Source organism: Hetaerina americana, unplaced genomic scaffold (genome assembly GCF_022747635.1).
Source record: "Hetaerina americana unplaced genomic scaffold, ioHetAmer1.1.p SCAF_107, whole genome shotgun sequence".
Lineage (NCBI taxonomy): Eukaryota > Metazoa > Arthropoda > Insecta > Odonata > Calopterygidae > Hetaerina > Hetaerina americana.
In genome coordinates this window covers 680541-700000 of record NW_027286148.1, presented here as the reverse complement: position 1 = coordinate 700000, position 19460 = coordinate 680541, and the positions used below count along the sequence as shown (strand labels likewise).

At 41.3% G+C, this 19460-nt stretch overlaps 1 protein-coding gene across 3 annotated transcripts in view; it reads right to left on the bottom strand.

The window, feature by feature from the left end:
* LOC139700715 (farnesol dehydrogenase-like) overlaps nucleotides 1–15580 on the bottom strand; it is a 23737-nt gene extending 8157 nt beyond the window's left edge. Inside the window, exons 1-4 of one of the 3 annotated variants that reach the window (XM_071599155.1) lie at nucleotides 15392–15580; nucleotides 10565–10808; nucleotides 5132–5300; nucleotides 2999–3131 (exon numbers count right to left, since the gene is read on the bottom strand). In XM_071599155.1, the coding sequence (XP_071455256.1) occupies nucleotides 2999–3131; nucleotides 5132–5300; nucleotides 10565–10696 (434 nt within the window). In that variant the 5' untranslated portion in view covers nucleotides 10697–10808; nucleotides 15392–15580. The remainder of the gene's footprint in view (nucleotides 1–2998; nucleotides 3132–5131; nucleotides 5301–10564; nucleotides 10809–15391) is intronic. The other 2 variants (XM_071599156.1, XM_071599157.1) reach the window with 2 other exon arrangements.
* Between the last annotated feature and the right edge of the window lie 3880 nt (nucleotides 15581–19460).

Here is a 19460-nt window from a genome sequence, read left to right as displayed (position 1 = left end):
TTTATGATCCTAAGAACAACTTTAGCTGCATGGGATATCAAACTAATTGTCCTGTAGTCCTCACATGACGTGGCCTATACCTTTTTCGGAATAGGAACTAAAACTGATCTCACGAAGTCTTCCGGCCAGATTCCCTCCTCATAAATACTACGGATCAGCCCATATAGCCTCTTCCTCCCACATTTTCTTAAGCATTTTAAAAGTTCCACGGGAATGTTATCCACCCCAACAGCCTTATTTAGTTTCATCTCCCTTAATGCCCTTTCTATCTCATTGTCTAGTATGCCTGGACCTAAGCTATCTTCATCTACGTCATGTTCCTTTTCTATGTCTAACTTTGTTGGTCCAAGCTCTTTACTATCAAGTTCTTCTACATATTCCTTCCATCTCTCTTGGATCTTCCCTGCTTCAACTATTATCTTACCCGCCTTATCTCTAATGGTTAGCATGGATCTTCCTTTCTTACTTCCCGATAACGATTTAACTTTGCTGTACTGCGCACCAATTTCACCCTTCCTCTGCAGACTTTCCATATCCTCGCACTGCGTCTTCCACCATGCTTCTTTTGCTTTATTTGTTGCCCGCCTAAATTTATTGTTCAATTCTTTGTACTTAATTTTGCCTAATTCTGTATTTACATTCTTCCATTTTCGCCGCTCATCCATCTTTGTAATCATCTCATCCGTGATCCATGGTTTCCTAGTCCTTTTAGCGTTAACGGTTCCAATAGTGTCTTTTGCGGCTTTAGACAACCCTTTCTTGAAACTTTCCCATTTTTCTTCGATAGTACTAAGCTCTTTACCATCCTCCATGATTTCCTCTACCGCCTGTTTGTATTCCTTTCTTTTCAAACCATTTGATGCTTCTACATTCCATTTCCTAACTCGCCGCCCCTGCCTTATCTTTTTGAAACGGACGCTACATTTCATAACATCTAAATTGTGGTCTGAGTCCGCATCCGCTCCCGGGAAGCCGTGCGAATTTATCACACTGTTCCTAAACCTGTGTCTAACCAGGATACAATCTAGCTGATACCTTTCTGAGTCACCTGGCATTTTCCATGTATACCTGCGTCTTTTGTGGTGTCTCAACCAAGTTTTGGTGATGACTAAGCCCTGTCTCCTGCAAAACTCAACTGCTTTCTCCCCGCGGTCATTCCTCGTGCCTAATCCGTAGTCCCCGACCTCGTCACCATCTCTTCCTTCACCTACCGTCGCATTCCAATCCCCATCACTATCAAATGTTTCCCTGCAGGAACACACTCGATTATGTCCTCTAACTGATCGTATATCCTATCGACCCCTTCTTCTTTATGGTTGCTCGGTGGCATGTATACCTGAATAATAACCAAGTTCGTCGGTTCTGCTTTTATCTCTACTATTAATAACCTATTCGTTACCTGCGCTATGTTGACTACGCTTCTTCCTACCTCTTCATTTAATACTTTGGCAACCCCTCGTTGGCTCTCTTCCCCGCCGCTGTATATTATTCTATACTTATCGCTCCATTAATCCCCGGTATCTTTCCATCTAACCTCGCATAGACCTAAAATATCTATATTTCCCCTGCCCATCTCTCGCTTAACATTCTCCAATTTTCCCGTTCTCATCATTGTCCTAACATTCCACGTTCCTATTCTAACTAATGTGGTCTTCTTCTCCTGCGTCTTCTGTCCTGCTGCTGCTGGTTTTCCCTTGCAAGGGTTTCATGGGATGACGACCGCGGAAGCCTAGCCTCCCCCGCTGCCGGGCACGACACACGGCCAATTGGGCCGAGCCCCGTGGTTTCGAGGACTCAAAATCTCTGTATAGTCCATCATGTTAATCTTGGGAATGATAATTGAGGTGGTTTTCCTTTGCCTTCCTCAATAGTGTTTTTAACGTGACACCATCACTTACTGGCCGCCCCACTGGGGTCAGACGCCATTGCATCCGCCTCACTGAGGAACAGACGCTGCGTGGACTACCTTTCGTCTGGCTCCTAACCTTTGACTTATCTGGCATGGGTCACCCTACCAGGAGCAATAATTATTACTCCCGCCAGCACAGCTCTAGGGGTCATCGGAACGCACAAGCCCTTCCACTCAAGGTTGTAGTCCGGGGAGGGATATATACATATACATATATATACATACAGTATACATACACAAAAAAAATATATATATATATAAATATATATATAAACATATATATATATGTATAAATAAATAAATAAAAATAAATAAATAAATAATTATATATATATATATATATATATATATATATATATATATATATATATATATATATATATATATATATATGGGTCGCGGTATTCCAGTGGGTAGAGCGTTGGTCATCTGACCGGAGGGTCCCGGGCAAGGCACTCTGGGCACCTGCAGCTCCACCCAAGCTAAAGTGATTTTTCGGGTACCAGGTCTTCCTGGGAAACCATAACCGGCACAGGGATATATGTATACATATGTGCGTGCATGTGTGTGGGTATTTGTTTTTTAGGATGAGATAGTTGGTGAAGCAGTTGGTTTGGGTGGGAAGACAGCAGTTGTGCATTCGGCTGAAGAGGGCGGTGCTGCGTGCACCAATGTATGTACAAGGAGGGGAAAAAGTTACACGTCTATTGGTAAATAACATTCTTGAATATGTAAGTGGTTCGGGGAGGACTATTGGGTGGAGAAAATTAATCGGTAGGGAGGAGGAGAGGGCTGCACTTGCAGCGTGGGAGGTTGGACGGAGCGGATGGGTGGGCGCAAGAAGGGTGGAAGGCGGTGTGAAGGCCTTATCGATCTCACCCAGGTTTGAAGGTCATTGGAAAGAGACGAACGGGCATATTGTGAACATAAGTGAAGCAGACTCTTCATTATTAAGGAGTAGGTATAATTCTTTAATAATGTTACAGAATTTATGCGCTCCGGAAGAGTAGATGTCGTTACATTGAGGTATTCGTTGCGGATTTGGGACATGTAGTGCAGTGGAGGTAGGCGGAGGATTGTCACGCTCACCTGTTTATGTGTATGATATGCCCGTCGTCCACGCCCGAGTCCTTCATCAGTGTCACGGCCGCATCCGTACAGTAGAAAAGTCCGAAGACGTTCGTCTGGAAGAGGGCGCGCATGTCCGACAAGTTGGCACCACCTTGGGAGAGGAGTCAGCCATGTTATCATGGTTACATTTCATTCCCGTCTCATTGCCACATTCCTGTATTACGGAAGGCACCAGAGCAAGTGAGACCTTGGAGCGACTGGCTTGAAAAAGCATATTGTTCAAAAATGATTAATAATGTGACCAAAGCTGCTCAGTGTGGAAAAAATTGGATGCGATGGTGCATAAATGAAATAGAATTAAGAACTGCAGACGTAAATGCATCCGTTTGCTTATACACGTAAGAGGCATTATTACTTGCTAAGGGTCTCCAATATCTGAAGTGTTAAAATATAGCTTTAGTTAGACGGCAGATAGAATGGGGATGGGGTTAAACGAATCCAATGGGAAGGAATTACTGTTTGAAAGGAGAATGGAACGAGTTTTATCATGACAGTAAACGGTGAAATAATTAAACATAGACGGTTTCGTTTATTTTTGCGACAGATAGAAAAGTATGAAACTAAAACTTAGAAAGGAGCATAGAAGTAGCGGTAATATTTGGCTGCTAAGGTAACTGGGAATTTGATTAAAATGGTCCACAATGTCACAGAAATATATATAGAAGCCCGTTTTTAGGAAACAAAAATCTGGCTCTTTTACAGAAGTTACTTCAGGTGCTTCCCAGAGAAGATTTGTCGGACTTTTTTCATTCCTCGGTCAATTCCAGGATTAATAGTGAAATACGTTCATTTGCCGACGACATAATGGTCTACAAAGACTTCCGTAATCCTGAAGATAAACCAGCTTAAGCAGATAACTTATATGCTTTACAACGCTGATGCGACACTTGGAAATTAGAATGAATATTAAAAAATTGCGTAGCAATAAATTTTTTGAAAAGCGCAATTCCCTGCCGAATGTATCGGGAACACCGAACCGGAATGTCAATATAAAATGAACGTACCTACGGTCGTGAAGCAATGAAAACTAGAAGGCCGAGACAGTGAACTTGATTGGCACCAGGTTGTAAAGAGGGGAAATATAACAAAGTTACAAGTAAGGGGAAAGATAGGGAGCACACACTGGGTAACTTGGGCGTGTTTGGGAAACAGTGACCTACGTATACCCCATTCACACAAGGAGTTAGTTTAATTAATAATAAAATTAAAACAAACTTATAACCACTCGATCCCTAGGATGTGTTAAGGAACAGCAGTCAATCTCGTGAGAGTATATTAGACTGTCTTCAAGCTAATGTCGCCTGCATTTTTAAACATATAATTTTGCTATTTAAGTCTAATTCGGCCCTTTACGTCTGTTTTTGCCCCAAAGAGCACGTCCTTTCGGTCATTTCTTGGTGAGCCCTACTGCTTGCTGATATACCGGAGGCAGTGAAAAGTATTCCTATTGCAATATATCGATTCCCGTATACATTAATGTATACTATATACCCGCGGGGAATGAGCTAATCTAGGTAGAGCCAAAGAAGAACCTTGAAACTTTTATATTTTGAACCTTAAAATTTCTTGAATATAAAAGATTCTCGGTTACATTATTACTTATGTACATTCCATGGTGTGCAATAGAAGTATTTCAGGTCTTTCAAAGTTCACGATAACCCTATAAATATCATGGCTTTAACTACTACTTAGGCCAGTTGTGTCAATACTTGGTGGGTCTGACCTGGTCAAGGGGAATCTCTCAGGGAAGTAATACTGTTTAGGAACTGCCTTCTTTACATGTAAAATTATTGGAGTGACAGATGAACCACCAACTTTCCGTTCATTGATGAATTTCAATGTTTCTCCGCTTAACTACTCGACAAAAAATTTTTCTTTTGTTGTGCATGTCTAAAAAGCAGTTGCTCTGTTTACACTATAGTTGCACCATGTTGTTGTTTTATGGATTCATGCTACTAACCGTGGGACAATCTTTAAACCATGATTTTCGCCTACTAACACAGGTCAGTGGTAGACCATTTTGATATTTTAGGACACTTTCAATGGTATCCCTCGACTCACCCTAATATTTCGAATGGGCGTCCCACTCACCGGTCAGCGGCACATTCCTCGCGATTCCGGCATTGTTGACGAGGACGTGGACCTTGCCGAACTGGCTGCGCACCCAATCAAACACCCGCGTCACGTCCGCCTCGTCACTCACGTCCCCCTTGACCGCATGCAGCTTGCCTTTGGCGCCGCGCAGGCTGGCCTCCAGCTCCTGGAGTGGGCAACAAGGGTGGTAGGGGGTCATCTGCCTATTGAACTTGACCACAACATCCATATCCTATGTCGAACGACGACTCCAAAATTTGGCCGAGGGACTTCATCAACGGAATTGGGTTTGGAGGTCCGAAGGGTTGGTTACTTTTGTGATAGTAAATTACTATTTTGAATAAGAACACACAATGAAGCTTCTTCATTGTATGTTCTTATTCAGGAAGGGACTTCGTTTTATAAGCAAATTTTCGAGATGCCATTTGTTTTAATTGCTGGCCAACATGTTGAATTGTTAATTGTATGATGGTCCAGGTATTAATTATACATGTCATCATTTCCGATCATGAGACAATGTTTAGCAAAAACCTTTACCTCCAATTAAGATCCTGCGAACTGAACCGGTGCATCATCTGATGGGAGGTTTTGGAACCTTACGCTTGACTTATAAACTTTGGGTTTGACGTGTTCGTATTGGGAATTTAAGATTACGTTTAGAATCACCGATAATTGTTGTCGTGATCAACAATCTTGTTTTTCCTTTGATCTTTGGAGTCAATTGATATTATGCTAATTGAATATCGACATCGAACATCGACATCGAACATCGACATCGAACATCGACATCGAACATCGACATCGAACATCGACATCGAACATCGACATCGAACATCGACATCGAACATCGACATCGAACATCGACATCGAACATCGACATCGAACATCGACATCGAACATCGACATCGAACATCGACATCGAACATCGACATCGAACATCGACATCGAGCATCGACATCGAACATCGACATCGAGCATCGACATCGAGCATCGACATCGAGCATCGACATCGAGCATCGACATCGAGCATCGACATCGAACATCAACATCGAACATCAACATCAACATCGAACATCAACATCGAACATCAACATCGAACATCAACATCGAACATCAACATCGAACATCAACATCGAACATCAACATCGAACATCAACATCGAACATCAACATCGAACATCAACATCGAACATCAACATCAATAACCCGCTATCCACCTAAAAAGGTGTGTGGCAGCGGGTGCGAGCACCAGGTGGGAAGGGTGAGTGATAAGGGAGGACATGGGAGAGGAAGGACGAATATTCCTTGAAAAACTATTAAAAAACATGACGGGAAAACATGTATTTATGCTTGAGGAAGACCCAATTCAAAACAAGGGATTATTTCATTCAAGGGATTCGGGCCACTCAGAATCAGGAAAAACAGAGGAGTACGGAATGCAACATTCAGCTTGAAGGCACAGGCCAAAAAAATGTTTTACGTAAACAAGCCATATATGGAGTGGCATTCGTGGACTTGGAGGAGGTCTTCGAAAACGCCGAATGGAACAAGATATCCAAGGCACTGTAAGCCCTGGGAACAACGACAGAAGAATAAGCCTCGCCTAGAATCAGGTGACAGACAAGCCAATGAAAAACGAAAGGAAAATAGAAACCAAAATAAACGAAGGAGTTAGAGATAATGATGCAGCCTCTCGCCTTGGATATGCAAAGTGTACCCAGGAGAAGAAATAAATGAATAAAGAGAACTGGACATACGAGGGTCATCCGGAAAGTAGTACCCGTTCGTGCCGCATGAAGTGCTGACGACGCGAGTAGCCGCTGGACGAGGTCAGATAGCTTCAGTGGCTTGTCTGCCTTCTCTGAGCCAAGTTGCGTGACGCTAGCATTGCCTGTGTTGTTTCTGTGATTGTTTACAATGTTTAAAAAAATTGAGAACGCCGCCAGTTGTGAAGTGAGGGCAGTGATTAAATTCCTCAATGCAAGAAACGTTCGCCCATGTGATATTCATCGCCAATTAAAGGAGGTGTATGGAGACAATGTAATGGACGAGTCGTCTGTTCGGCGGTGGTGTCGCAACTTCAACATGGGGAGGGGGAACACACACGACGATGAGCGTTCGGAGAGACCGTCTGTCATTACAGACCAACTGGTGAGCTCAGTTGACGAATTCGTGAGGAACGATCGGCGCGTCACAATTGATGACATCTGTGAGCATTTTCCCAATGTTTCTCGAACAATTGTTCATGAAATTGTTAAACACCATCTGCATTATGCAAAAATTTGTGCAAGATGGGTCCCTCGCGTATCTCAATGAGCTGGCGGCGAAGGACTATGCAGCAGGAATACAGAAACTTGTCACACGTTATGACAAATGCCTTAATTTGCTTGGAGATTATGTTGAGAAGTAGTTTAAAGTATCCTCTTTCAAATAAAATTTTTTATGTTTGTTAATATTTACTTTTGTGTCTTTATTTCACGAACGCGTACTACTTTCCGGATGACCCTCGTAAAAGGAGTCGAGGGAAATGGCGATGAAATTAACCACTTCCCGTTCACATGTAGCATCGTAGTAGTGAAGAAACGAGAGAAGCTCGCTCTGCAAGCAACTCGAAATGCTATGTTACGAGTAACTGCGGGAGATTCCGCGACAGTAACTTTTAACGAAGTCATCCACAATACGCGCACTAGAATGCAAACATTTCAGAGTGTATAAAACATTCGCCTTGAACGGGATCCGGGTTTGAATGATTTTTACACTTGGAAATTGTTGCACTCTAATCTTAATGCTATGGACCTAGGACTTCGGGAGTATAATATGAGCATCGGCAAGAAGAAAAATAAAATCCTTGTGTGTGTAAGAGAGAAGCTGAGGACAGACTACATAATTCGAGGAGTGAAACTAGAGTAAGCGGAATCATCTACTTAGGCAGAAGTATAACTTGAAATGGAAGAAGTTCTACTGACATCAAGTAAAAACAGTTGAAGCTAAGAAGGCGTTAATGAAGTAAAATCAATTGCTACGCTCAAAGTGCCTATAAGATTTCAAACAGAGAAGCAATTTGTTCAAATGTTCATATGGGACGTGACACTCTACGTATTAGAGACATGGGACATTCGTTGAGTGGACCAGCAAAGAACAGAATAGAGAAAAGGATAATGCTAAACATAAAATGGACAGACGAGGTGAGGAATGAAGAAGTATGCTGAAAAGCAGAAGAGAAAAGGACCACAAGGAGAACTCTACGACTAAGAAGAATTATGTGAATTCGACACACCTCGGAACACAATGGATTAGTTAGAAAAGTAATAGATTGGAAAACTGAAGCTACGCAAGGGAGACCAAGCGACAAAAACGGACGACAAATGAAGAAGGAAAGAAAACAGAGAAGCTATCAGTGGTGAGGGGATTAACACTGAATACAGAAGAATAAAGTGATTCAGTGAATCAATCATAAAAATGAAATACTGACAATGATGATGATCATATCGATTGGCCTGTGACCAAAGACCGCTTGATATACTCCCTTGTAGCAGTTTAACATGCGTATATGTAGATTTACATGAACTATTTAATATAATCTTCAATAGTTTTATTATTTAGTCAAATTCAAAATAATCATGCTGTCATATCAGTGCATCAGGTAATACGTACCTATTTCCTTGGTGCTTTTTAACTCTTAAATTTAAGCAGTTAAGCTCAACTTATGGCATGATCCTAATAGTGAGTAACATATCGGTAATGAGAGGGTCGTTGAAGACCTAGCATCTCTTTCAATGGCAATCAATGCCTACTTATTTTAAATCTTATCCTCACTTGTAAATTAAAGTTCATGTACTATCCAAGCAAGATTTCCGTAGTGAAGTGCCTGTTTACCAAAGTAAAATACGTACATTAAGCCGTACATCTGATGACATTTCTATGGAGTAATCAAATTATCACCTGGAGTACTATTTCTGCCGTGAATGATAAGATATGCACGGATCTATGATTAAAATAAGATCGGTGTGAAGAATGAATGACATTTGTCTTTTTCTTGCACAATCATTTTTCCAAGTCCTTGGAAACCTCTTTCGGATGTGGGGGGCCACTTTTAGTCTCCTCGGAGACCTATGATTGAAGTGGTGGAGTTATAATCTTGTGCGTGACGATGCAAATATCGCCTCCAAGGCCTCGTTCCCTGTTCTCCCGCGATCTGCGATAGCAACGTCCTCCTTACGACCGCTGTAGCGGGGAGGGGCGTCTCCCCCACTTGCGCGAATCCGTGCGAACGTCGAATTATCCTGTACTCGGAATTCCCATTCGGAATATAGATTCAGCACTACCGTAAAAATTGAGATACTACAGGGGCGTTTTAGAGTCGTCTCATAGTTAGGAATCGCTTTAAATCATTTCTGATTCCATTAAGATTTTGGATGGACCGTGAAAACACAACATCTAGCAATTGTGAAGAATTTATCTAGGATTTATGAATGATTGTAAATAGGTTTAACTTGAGCTATAGTTAATCGTTCTTGTTTCTCACATAATACCCCAATTCATGCCGTCCCAATTTGCCTATTCTCCTCTTTTATTCTCTTCATCTTAAAATATATTATAACGTCATAGGGTTCTCAAAACTCGAATTTCATCCATCTTCTTCTCCTATACAAATTTACCCCTGAAATATTTTTCCTTCATCAAACATGGGTCACCAAGTAAATTCACGAGTGATGCATTTGCATAGGATTGAACAAGACGAACACGCCAAAATATGTTCGGAACTTCATTAAAGAAATTATTTGGTAAACATACTCGTATATAGAATGGGTGTCGTCATTGGATTTAAAAAGTAAGGCTATTTAACCTTTGCTGTACTTAGTATCGTAACGATAGTTGCTTACAGTACGCGTCAAGTATTTGGGCCCCAGTACAGAATTAACGATTTTCATAATTGAACAAAACACAGAGACAATGTGCTCATTCCTTGAAAAATCGTAATGAACGAATAGAGAGCTTCTCATTTTTTTTTGAAAATTCGGAAAGGCAGAGAATAACAAGGGTTTCCAATGAAAATATTTAATATGCATAATCTTATACATTATTTACTGCAATTTTTGCCAGGGATCATCTCTACCTGAAAAATCGAAGCAGTACTTTTGTGGACCTAAACGGAAAAGATAACCTCTTTTTTAATAATTTCATAAAATTTTACCCAAGTCCAATCAGTGAAGAGGGATTTCTAATAAATGGATCTAAAAATTCAACATTTTTGTGGATATCACGACTAGGAAGGGGAGGAAATGACCGCGAAGCACATCTGATTTCGTTGGTTTTTTTTCCTTGAGCGACTTTTAGCTATTCTCCACATGAGAGCTCATGGGAAGTTGTTCCAATGCATAGCGGATAGAAATGAAAGGTGGTGAAAACTACTGGATAACATTTGACTCACCTTGACCCTGTCCACCCTTCTGGCCACACCCAGGACCACCATGCCCTGCTGCACCAACTCCTTGGCGATTGCGGCGCCTATTCCAGAGCTGGCACCCGTCACCAAAGCAATCTTCCCCGCCCATCGCTCCATCCCTTCGCCGCCTTCTTCTTCTTTCTGAGAAAACAAACTTATTCCCTGGATATCTTCTTGCCAGGTGTGCTTAAGAATGACGCCTCTTGAAGATCTCCTGCGAAGAAATCAACTGCAGCATTATTTGATTCAGAGTGCGTCCCTGAAATTGCTGACAACGCGAAGAGAAATGATTAAGCATGTTACGAGCTCACGACCTTGAGCGCCACCAGCCTTTCATACACAGTGGGTGGAAAAGGCTGCTTCTACAGAGGGGAAAGGGAATATGACTTGGTAATAAATGAAAGAATTCCATGAGTAATGGCGTATTACATATTTTAAAGAAATTTTAAACTGTTAAAATAATGCAGATAAAAATACCTACACATAATAAAATTGAAATAGTCATGTGAAAAATAAATTTTCAATATAAAAATTGAGTAATAGGAAAATGCCAAATATTAAGTGTGAGGATAATTCAAAAGAATAATAGTCACCCTTATCAACAAAAGAGAACTAAACAGGCTGTATAGAGGAAAAAATCCAAGAAACTGCTGGAGATACCGTGGCAGTAACTTTTAACGGAGTCATCCGCTAAATCCGGAGTCATCTGCTACAAATTCAGAGTATAAAAATCATTCGCCTTGACCGGGACTCGAATCCGGTTCTCTCGATGCCCGGCCGAGTGCGTAAGCCAGTCAGTCTCTCGAGGCGTCCTCTAACACTCCGAAATTTTGGGGGCTTTAAAGGAACAAGGTGTTCTGATGAAATACCGTGCGTAAACATGAATACTCGTATTGATTTAATTGAGCTCTTACGTCTAGTAGTATTGAATAAATGAAAAACTCCAATAGCCGTAAACAGTTTACCTTTCTAAACAAAATACAAATGAGATTAGTTGGCTTACGCCAAAAGTCAAAGGATGGGGTATAGGGTAAATAAGGGATGAGATAGGTGAATACGAATACGCGTATTTCGGCAAAAAGTAGCCCTCTTCAGCATACTGAAGGTGAACAGTCACGAAAACACTGGTTGAAGCTAATTTCATATCATTTGTACTTTGTTTTGAAAGGTAAACTGTTTACGGCTATAGGAGTTTTCCATTTATTCAACCAATACTCGTACCATGTTACAGGCGTCTCGGTAGCTCAACTGGCTAAAGTACTCGGCCCGATATCGAGGAAGAGGTTTTCGAATCCCGGTAAAGGCGGATGATTGTTACACTCTGAAATCGTTGCATTGTAATACTTAGATGGGGATAGGAATCAGCTGTTTACCGAAGGGTGGGGTGGAGGATGCAGCAGAAGGTAGGGTGAGATGATGAATGTGTGAGAATGACAACTACTTTAGAGAATGGAATAGGTACAGAGGGATGGCTAGGAAGGTCGAAGATAGAAGGAAGGAGCAATCGGCGCACCTATAGCAACTGCGCAGCATTGCGAGTAATCTGCAGAACCGCATTACTCATGATTTTACGTAACTTCTAAGTGGGTTCTCGAATAACGATGTTTATGTTTGCCATGAAGTTGATAAAAATGTGACAATGAAAAGAATAGGGTATATATTATTGAGAAAGAATTTGTTCAGCAGCATTTAAATTAGTTCATCATTTAAGTAAAAAACATCATTTTCGTTTAATGGCTATATTTTGCTAAAAAAATCATATAATGCACATAAATTTTATCAAAAATAATATCAATAGCAAATCGAAAATTAGTAATTTTATTCAAATATCCTCGATGCCTTTAACAAATTAGAAACATTCTTTAAAATTTTGGAAATATTCTTTGGGTATTAAACCATAAACACAGTAATCAACCAAATGGTCGGCTTGATAGGTGTCAGTAGAGCTCACTCAGGACTAAGCCCAAAGGCGTGTGAAATTCACATTCATATCGGGGAAGGGGGGGGGCAATTCCGTTCCCTGTGCCGCGAGTGGTTTTCGAGGAAGATCTAGCACCCGAGAAGTCACACAGCTTAATAAACATAGAAGTTTCAGATTTAACTTTGTGGAATTCCTTCATTATAAGGATAAAAAAGAAACTCCACACTTCCACAATAAAATTGTGTATTTTGTAAATGTAAAGTTTCTTCTTTACCCTCACATAGCTTGGGTGAAGGTTAGGGTGCGCCCAGAGGCGGTACTTGAACCCGGGCCCTCCGGTCAATAGTCCAATGATTTACTCCTGGACTACTTGCATTTGTACTTTTTGTACTCTGCTAGCCACTGCTAGGGTGTGTGGCAGGGGGTGAATACACACCAGAATTATTGTGATCCGAATATATTTACCCCTACCGCGGTCGGAAAATGTTATTGTCCCTTATCGTCCGTGAAAAAAATGACATCTTAAATCTATCTGTTCTGCACTTAATATCTCTAATCTTACTAACATGATCTCTCCTGGTGTAGAACGATGGAGGTAATAATGCATTTTCAACATCATTGCTTAAAAGACTCCCAATTTATGCAATAGATTCAATCTGTAATTTAACCTTCGCTCCGTGAGTGATTCCCAGCCTAGCTCCTCTAATATTTTGGATGCGCTGCTAAGTTTATCATAGAAACAACGTTTTATACGATGCACATGATCCGATACGACAATGAATCTAACTTCGTGAGAATCCCATATACTTGCAGCATATTATAAATGAGGCCTAACCAGCGAAAGATAGCATTTCTCTTTGACCTTTTCATTACCATTACCCAATACTCCCCTAATAAATCCTAATTTTTTGTTAGCTTATCCACATATTCTCCGTATTTTTTTCGCCCGGTAGTGATCGTATGACTATGTACGTACCACCGCGCCCCATATTATGGGTATTAAAGGCAATGTAAAAACAAAGCTACCATAAATACATTTTACTTTCCTGTGTATTTTAAATCTGTTTTCGAACAACTTAAACGGAATGCGTTTAAGAGTTACCCAGAGTTATTTTTTTACGAAATTTTTTACGAAAAACCTAACATTTCACCCAGAAGTTTATTTCCACTCTACAAACTCTGGCTAGTGAATTTAGTAAAGAAACGCCACTTGAGGAACTCCTCTGAGAGTCGTGCCAAAGATGAGGCCCAATAGGGATGCTGTTCAACGCGCCAACCTACGCGGGACATTGTCAGCGGTCCACAAGGGAAGTAGTTTCCTGAAATTGCCCATGTGCACTAGGAAGATACGTTTGTTTTCCGACGATACCTTTGTTTACCATGATATCGTTGATCCTGAGAACACAGCAGCTTTATCATATTACCTTTATGCTATACAACGCTGGTGTGACACTTGGAAATTAGAATTAAACTTACAAAGTGCGTAGTGATAAATTTTTGAAAATAATGTACGCTGTACGCAGCACGCTCCTCAGAATCAAATACGTCACGACCTGCAATCGCGACCACGGAGCGACCCGCAATTATAGCGATGGGGTCCTGACATTTTTGCAACACCAGCAGCCTAATTTTTACGATCTCACCCCAAGAAAATTTTCTCCTTCCTAGAACTCAAAAACCAATGGGGGGCTGGAGAATTAGCAACACAAATGACGTTATTCAAGAGATGGAACTGTCGTTTTCGGCGCAATCTTCTGAATTCTACAATCGCGGCCTTTGAAAGGTCAAGAAATGCTGGGAGAAATGTATAACTTTGGATGGTGACTATATAGAGAAGTATAAAGTATAAAAAATAAAAATTAAACTTCTATCTCGATTAATTATTAGTAATAATCAAAAGTTTACCATACCCCCTCGTGCCCTGCAGTAGGAGAAAGCTTTATTCTCATGGTAGACGTAGTAGTTTTAGGGTAGTACACAGTAGACAGTAGTCTACAGTAGATATAATTTCCGTCATTAGATATGTATGGGAAAGGAGGAAGGGTGGAGAGAAACCCGGCGTCGGCATCAGCCTCCTCTTAACGAAAGACGCAAAGGAGTCTGCAGTTTAACGTCCCATCCGATGGACGGCGTACTCACTCCACGTGCTCTCCACAAAGTACCTCAAGTAGTGACCGGGATACCACTGAAAAATATCTGTCACCGCCGGAATTCAAACCCGGGCCCTATGCGTGGAATACCAGTACATTAGCCACCGCAACATACCGATCCCCTTATTCTCTTGGCGTAATAACTTTACGATGAGTCATAAATCACAAAATTGCATTTTATAGTGTTTTAGAAGAATTAAAAATTCTCTCCGGCATTTAATAACTTATAAAAAGAAATAATAAATCAAGTAACTGCCAAACTGGTTATGAAAATCTTCATAGGAAAGACATGTGAACTTTAAATACTGCTGTTGAAACGTGAGCCTCACGTTCCATCACGCACTAGCAGCAGAGGATTCTGCTGCATCCCGTATCGTGATCTAATTCCGTAATTCCTCACGTTAATATGCATCGTATGAAAAGATACCCTTATTTTCAACCCTAAACATGGACGTCTTTGAGTTTTCAAACCGGGGAAGCACCGGAAAATCAGATCAGATACCTCATCAATTATAACCACCCCTCCTTTCACAGCGATTCTTGAGAGAATTGCATCAAAAAAAAGGTTAATATGTGTAAAACGTATTCGAGCTGGCAGCCAAATTTCCCTGGAGCAAGCATGGTTTGCTTAACGACGAGCCCCTCAGCCTAGTGGCCAAAGTTTTCATGCCGGAAGGACCACCCCCTTCGCCCCAAATGTCGCGTACGAGTCCGCAACCCCGAGGCGAAGACGCTACCCACCTGTAAACTGCCGAAACGCCCAGGAAGTGTTCCTCAGGGGAAGGACACCGGCGCCGGATAATATCCCTGACGGACGTCGTCTGTCCCCTGCCTCCCGCGGGAATCGATCCGGGCCACGAACGGCGTGGATGGCTGCGGGCTTTGGTTGCGAGCCGGCACGGGCGGAAGCTGATTGCAGACTGAGCGATGCCTCACGGCAGCGAAAGCGTACTGATTACTTGCCCCCCCCCCTCCCCGCTCATCTCGATCCCCCTCGCCTGATTCGCCAGGGCGGCGAGTCAATGGCAACACTCCCACTCTCTGTGCAGCAGACCCCCTCCACACTCCTCCGCCCGTCCACTCGCGAAAAGGAACGGTTGCGTCACCCACCTCCCCCCACGATGCACCCAAGGTCGAGAGGGATAGAGAGAGGAGATGAAAAGTGAGCGTGAAAAAGTGCAGGCATTGAAATGGCAGCGGTGATTCTATTGCTCTCCTGGTGCACACCCGAAACTCTGATTGTAAAATCAAATGCATCATGCTGATAGGATTTCGCTTCACTGGGTTCATTCTTTCGCGCTAAATAATTAGGTTTTAATTAAATGTTTTTAGTTCCCTGCTAGCCACCGCTAGGGCGTGCGGCAGAGCGCTACGAGTATTAGACACCAGACTTATTTTGACCCGAAATACTTTTCCCTCCTAGCGTGGTCGGACAACAATATTCTCCTGAGTTAGACGGGGAATATGTGGACAAGCTAAGAAAAAATTACGGATTATTAAAAGAGTACAGGGTAAATGTGATGAAAAGGTCAAAGAGATAGAGGCTAGATAAATGTTACCTGCCGTTGGTTGGGCCTTATTTAGAATATGCTTCTAGTACACGGCATCCTCTCGAAGTTGGAATGATGGCCGCATTGGATTGCGTGGATCGTAGAGGAGATGGATTTGTAACACGTTATTTTGATAAACTTTGTAGCGTATCTAAAAGATTAGAACAGCTAGGCTGGGAATCACTCACGGAGAGAATTTTAAATTACAGGCTAAATCTCTTGCATAAATTGGAAGGGTATCTCTTTAGGGTAACCCCCATCGTACTACTGTAGGATAGATCATGCCAATGCAATTAGAGAGATTAAGTGTAGAACAGATACATTTAAGATATCATTTGACCACGACGATAAGGGATCATAATAACGCTGTCCGATCATGGTAGGGGTAAAAATATTCGGGTCAAAATTAGTTTGGTGTGTATTCACCCTCTGCCACACACCCTAGCGCTGGCTGGCAGGGTACTAAAATATCAATATAAATATTCTGATCCCTTATCGTTTGTAGGAAAAGTGACATCTTAATTATATCTGATCTACGCTTAATTTTATATAAATTTTTTAATAATTTATATAAATATTTTATTGACATGATATTTAATCTAACATGATACTTTAGTATCCTGCAAGGCAACGCTTATGTGTGTGGCAGGGGGTGAATACTTACCAGACTAATTTTGAACCGAATATGACCCTAACGCGTTCGGATAATGTTATTCTGATCCCTTATTGTTCTCTAAATTATATCTTCTACCATAGTACGATGGGGCTAATAATACATTTTCAACGTCGTTTCGCCAGAATTCTTTAGTAGGCTCCAAGCCACCACTAGTTCACATCAGACTAGGGTTGAAAGGGCGAGCGTTTTATTTGCGCTCTGATCTTTATGTTGAATAGCTGTTCTGCTCTACACTGTGAATATTTCTCTAGTAATGTGGCACCTCGTTGAATGCATGTGCAAGAGTGACTTTTTTAAAATTTGATATCTGAAGCCACCGCTAGGGTGTGTGACCGGAGGGTGAATACACAGCAGACTAATTTAGACCTTATTTGATTGATCTTGAGTGGAGGGTGTGATAGGTAGAGAGGGATGTAGAGGCAAGGGGTGGAAGGTGGGAATGGGGGTGGAAGGGCAATGGGGTAGAGGAGGCTTTGAGAGAGAGAGAGGAAAGAAAAGAAAGTGTAAAAGAAAGAGCTAACGATGATAAATAAGAACAATTGTATGGACCGAGTAAAGACAGATGTTAGACAGAATACTTGACGTGGCGTAAGAGGATTAGAAAAGGAATAGAAGTCAACTAATTTTCGTAGTGATACGAGACTACTAATGGCATCAAATGAAATCAAGGTACACCGATACCATTATAAGTTTGATATAATAGAGCAGTAAACCGGAAATCAGGCCCGCTTAGAAAGTCTCAGAGACTTGCGTGTGATACCCAATTTAGCTGAGGAAAAGACTGCAGGTTCCGTAGTGAGGAGGGTCAGTTCGTGCGCCGTTAAACTTCGATGAACAACCTCAGCAATCTGATAAGCGATATCCAGAATGAGCATAGGCCCAGGCAATCTTTCAAGCAATGCAAGCTACGTTGAAAGGAGAAATTAAACACACTTTAATCAGAAGGTAAACATTAGGTTGGAGTGAAGAAAGTAAATAAAAAATCTAATAAAGCTTTGTCGATAGCTTACGAGCACAATGCTCCATCAAACCATCTGATAACGGAAATTAGATTTAATATGTCAACACTTGTTATCTTGTAGCAAAGAAATTATATTTTGTTATTTCTATATTGAAGATAGCACCAAGGGGATAGAGTTGGACGCTGTTGAAGTGCAGTTGTGTAACCATGTTGGTGACTTCGCATTTAGTTAAACGGATGTGACCATAGACCTTGAATATGTTTTCCTGATCTATGGATGCAATCAACACTTCTCACGGCCAAAATTCACATACACCAGGTGTAATGGAACAAAATGCGGATTTAAAAGTAATTATAATTCGGAAAAATGATTTTAAAAACTTTATTCAAAGTATACTCTATTGCTATTTAGATATTTTCCCATATTTCGGGCAATTTGTTGATGCCACGCCAGTCAAAATCTTTCTCTTATGCCACTGACCATTCATCAAGTCATTTTTTCCCATCTTTTTGGTGGTTGTCCGTGTTCCTTGTCTGCAGCATCGAAGTCACCACTTTTGAAACGCCGAAACCATAGTTCACAAGTATCTTGCAATGGAGCATGATCACTTTAAGCTTCTAGAAGTAATCGATGTATGATTCAGCGGCAGTTTTCAAATGAAAACAAACAATGAATACTGTCAGTGAATGCTCTTTGTTTTGGTATTAATTTCGACATGTTGAAAACAGTAACACAACCTTATGAAAACACTTGCTCAATTTGTCACTCGACCACGTCTGACGCTTGCTGATGACACAAAAAAATGGCATAAGTGCCAAATATTTACGCCAGAAATTGCATTTTTGCAACAACCATCTGTTGTCTGACATCCGCATTTAATACTTGTACACCGGATAAACTTTACTTAGGTGCTAATAGTCAACCACCTGGCAGAATTTCACTCAATCCTCAGAGGAGTTCAAGGCTATTTTTCAGTCTTTTTTGGGCAGAAGCAAATATAGTAACAGCCGAAATGAGAGTAACAATTATGTACTCGTGAATGGATTACCCTATCTTGTATTTTATGAAAAAATCGTAACCCTTCCTTGTATTTTAGAAGTAAACAATCAAGATGTCCGTAATCCCGCCTAGTCCCGTATTTGCCAGGATTCATTTATTCTTTGCAACCGTTTAAATGTATCACTATTATTGATAGTTGAATTGGTTTAAAAATTGTTATAAACATTTACACCATCGCTTAAATGGCCGCCCCACTGGAGTCAGACGCCTTTGCACCGTCCACCTTACTGTGGAACTACGCCGCGTGGTCTACATTTCTCCCAACTCCTACCCTTTGACCTATCTGGCATGGTTGACTCTACCAGCAGAAATTATCATTGCCCACGCCAGTAAAGTTGTAGTTGTCAACGGAAAGCTCCAACCCTTTCACTCGGTAGTCCGTTCATCTGTGAAATTGTACTCCATGGGAGGAGGGGTTAGAAATGATTCGATAGGTTGTGATATTTGATACAGTTCAATGAATGCCAAGAAACTGCGGGAGATAACGCAGCTGTAGCTTTAAACGGAGTCATCCTCTAAATAATGGAGTTCATTTTAAAGTTAAATTAAATTCAATCCATTGG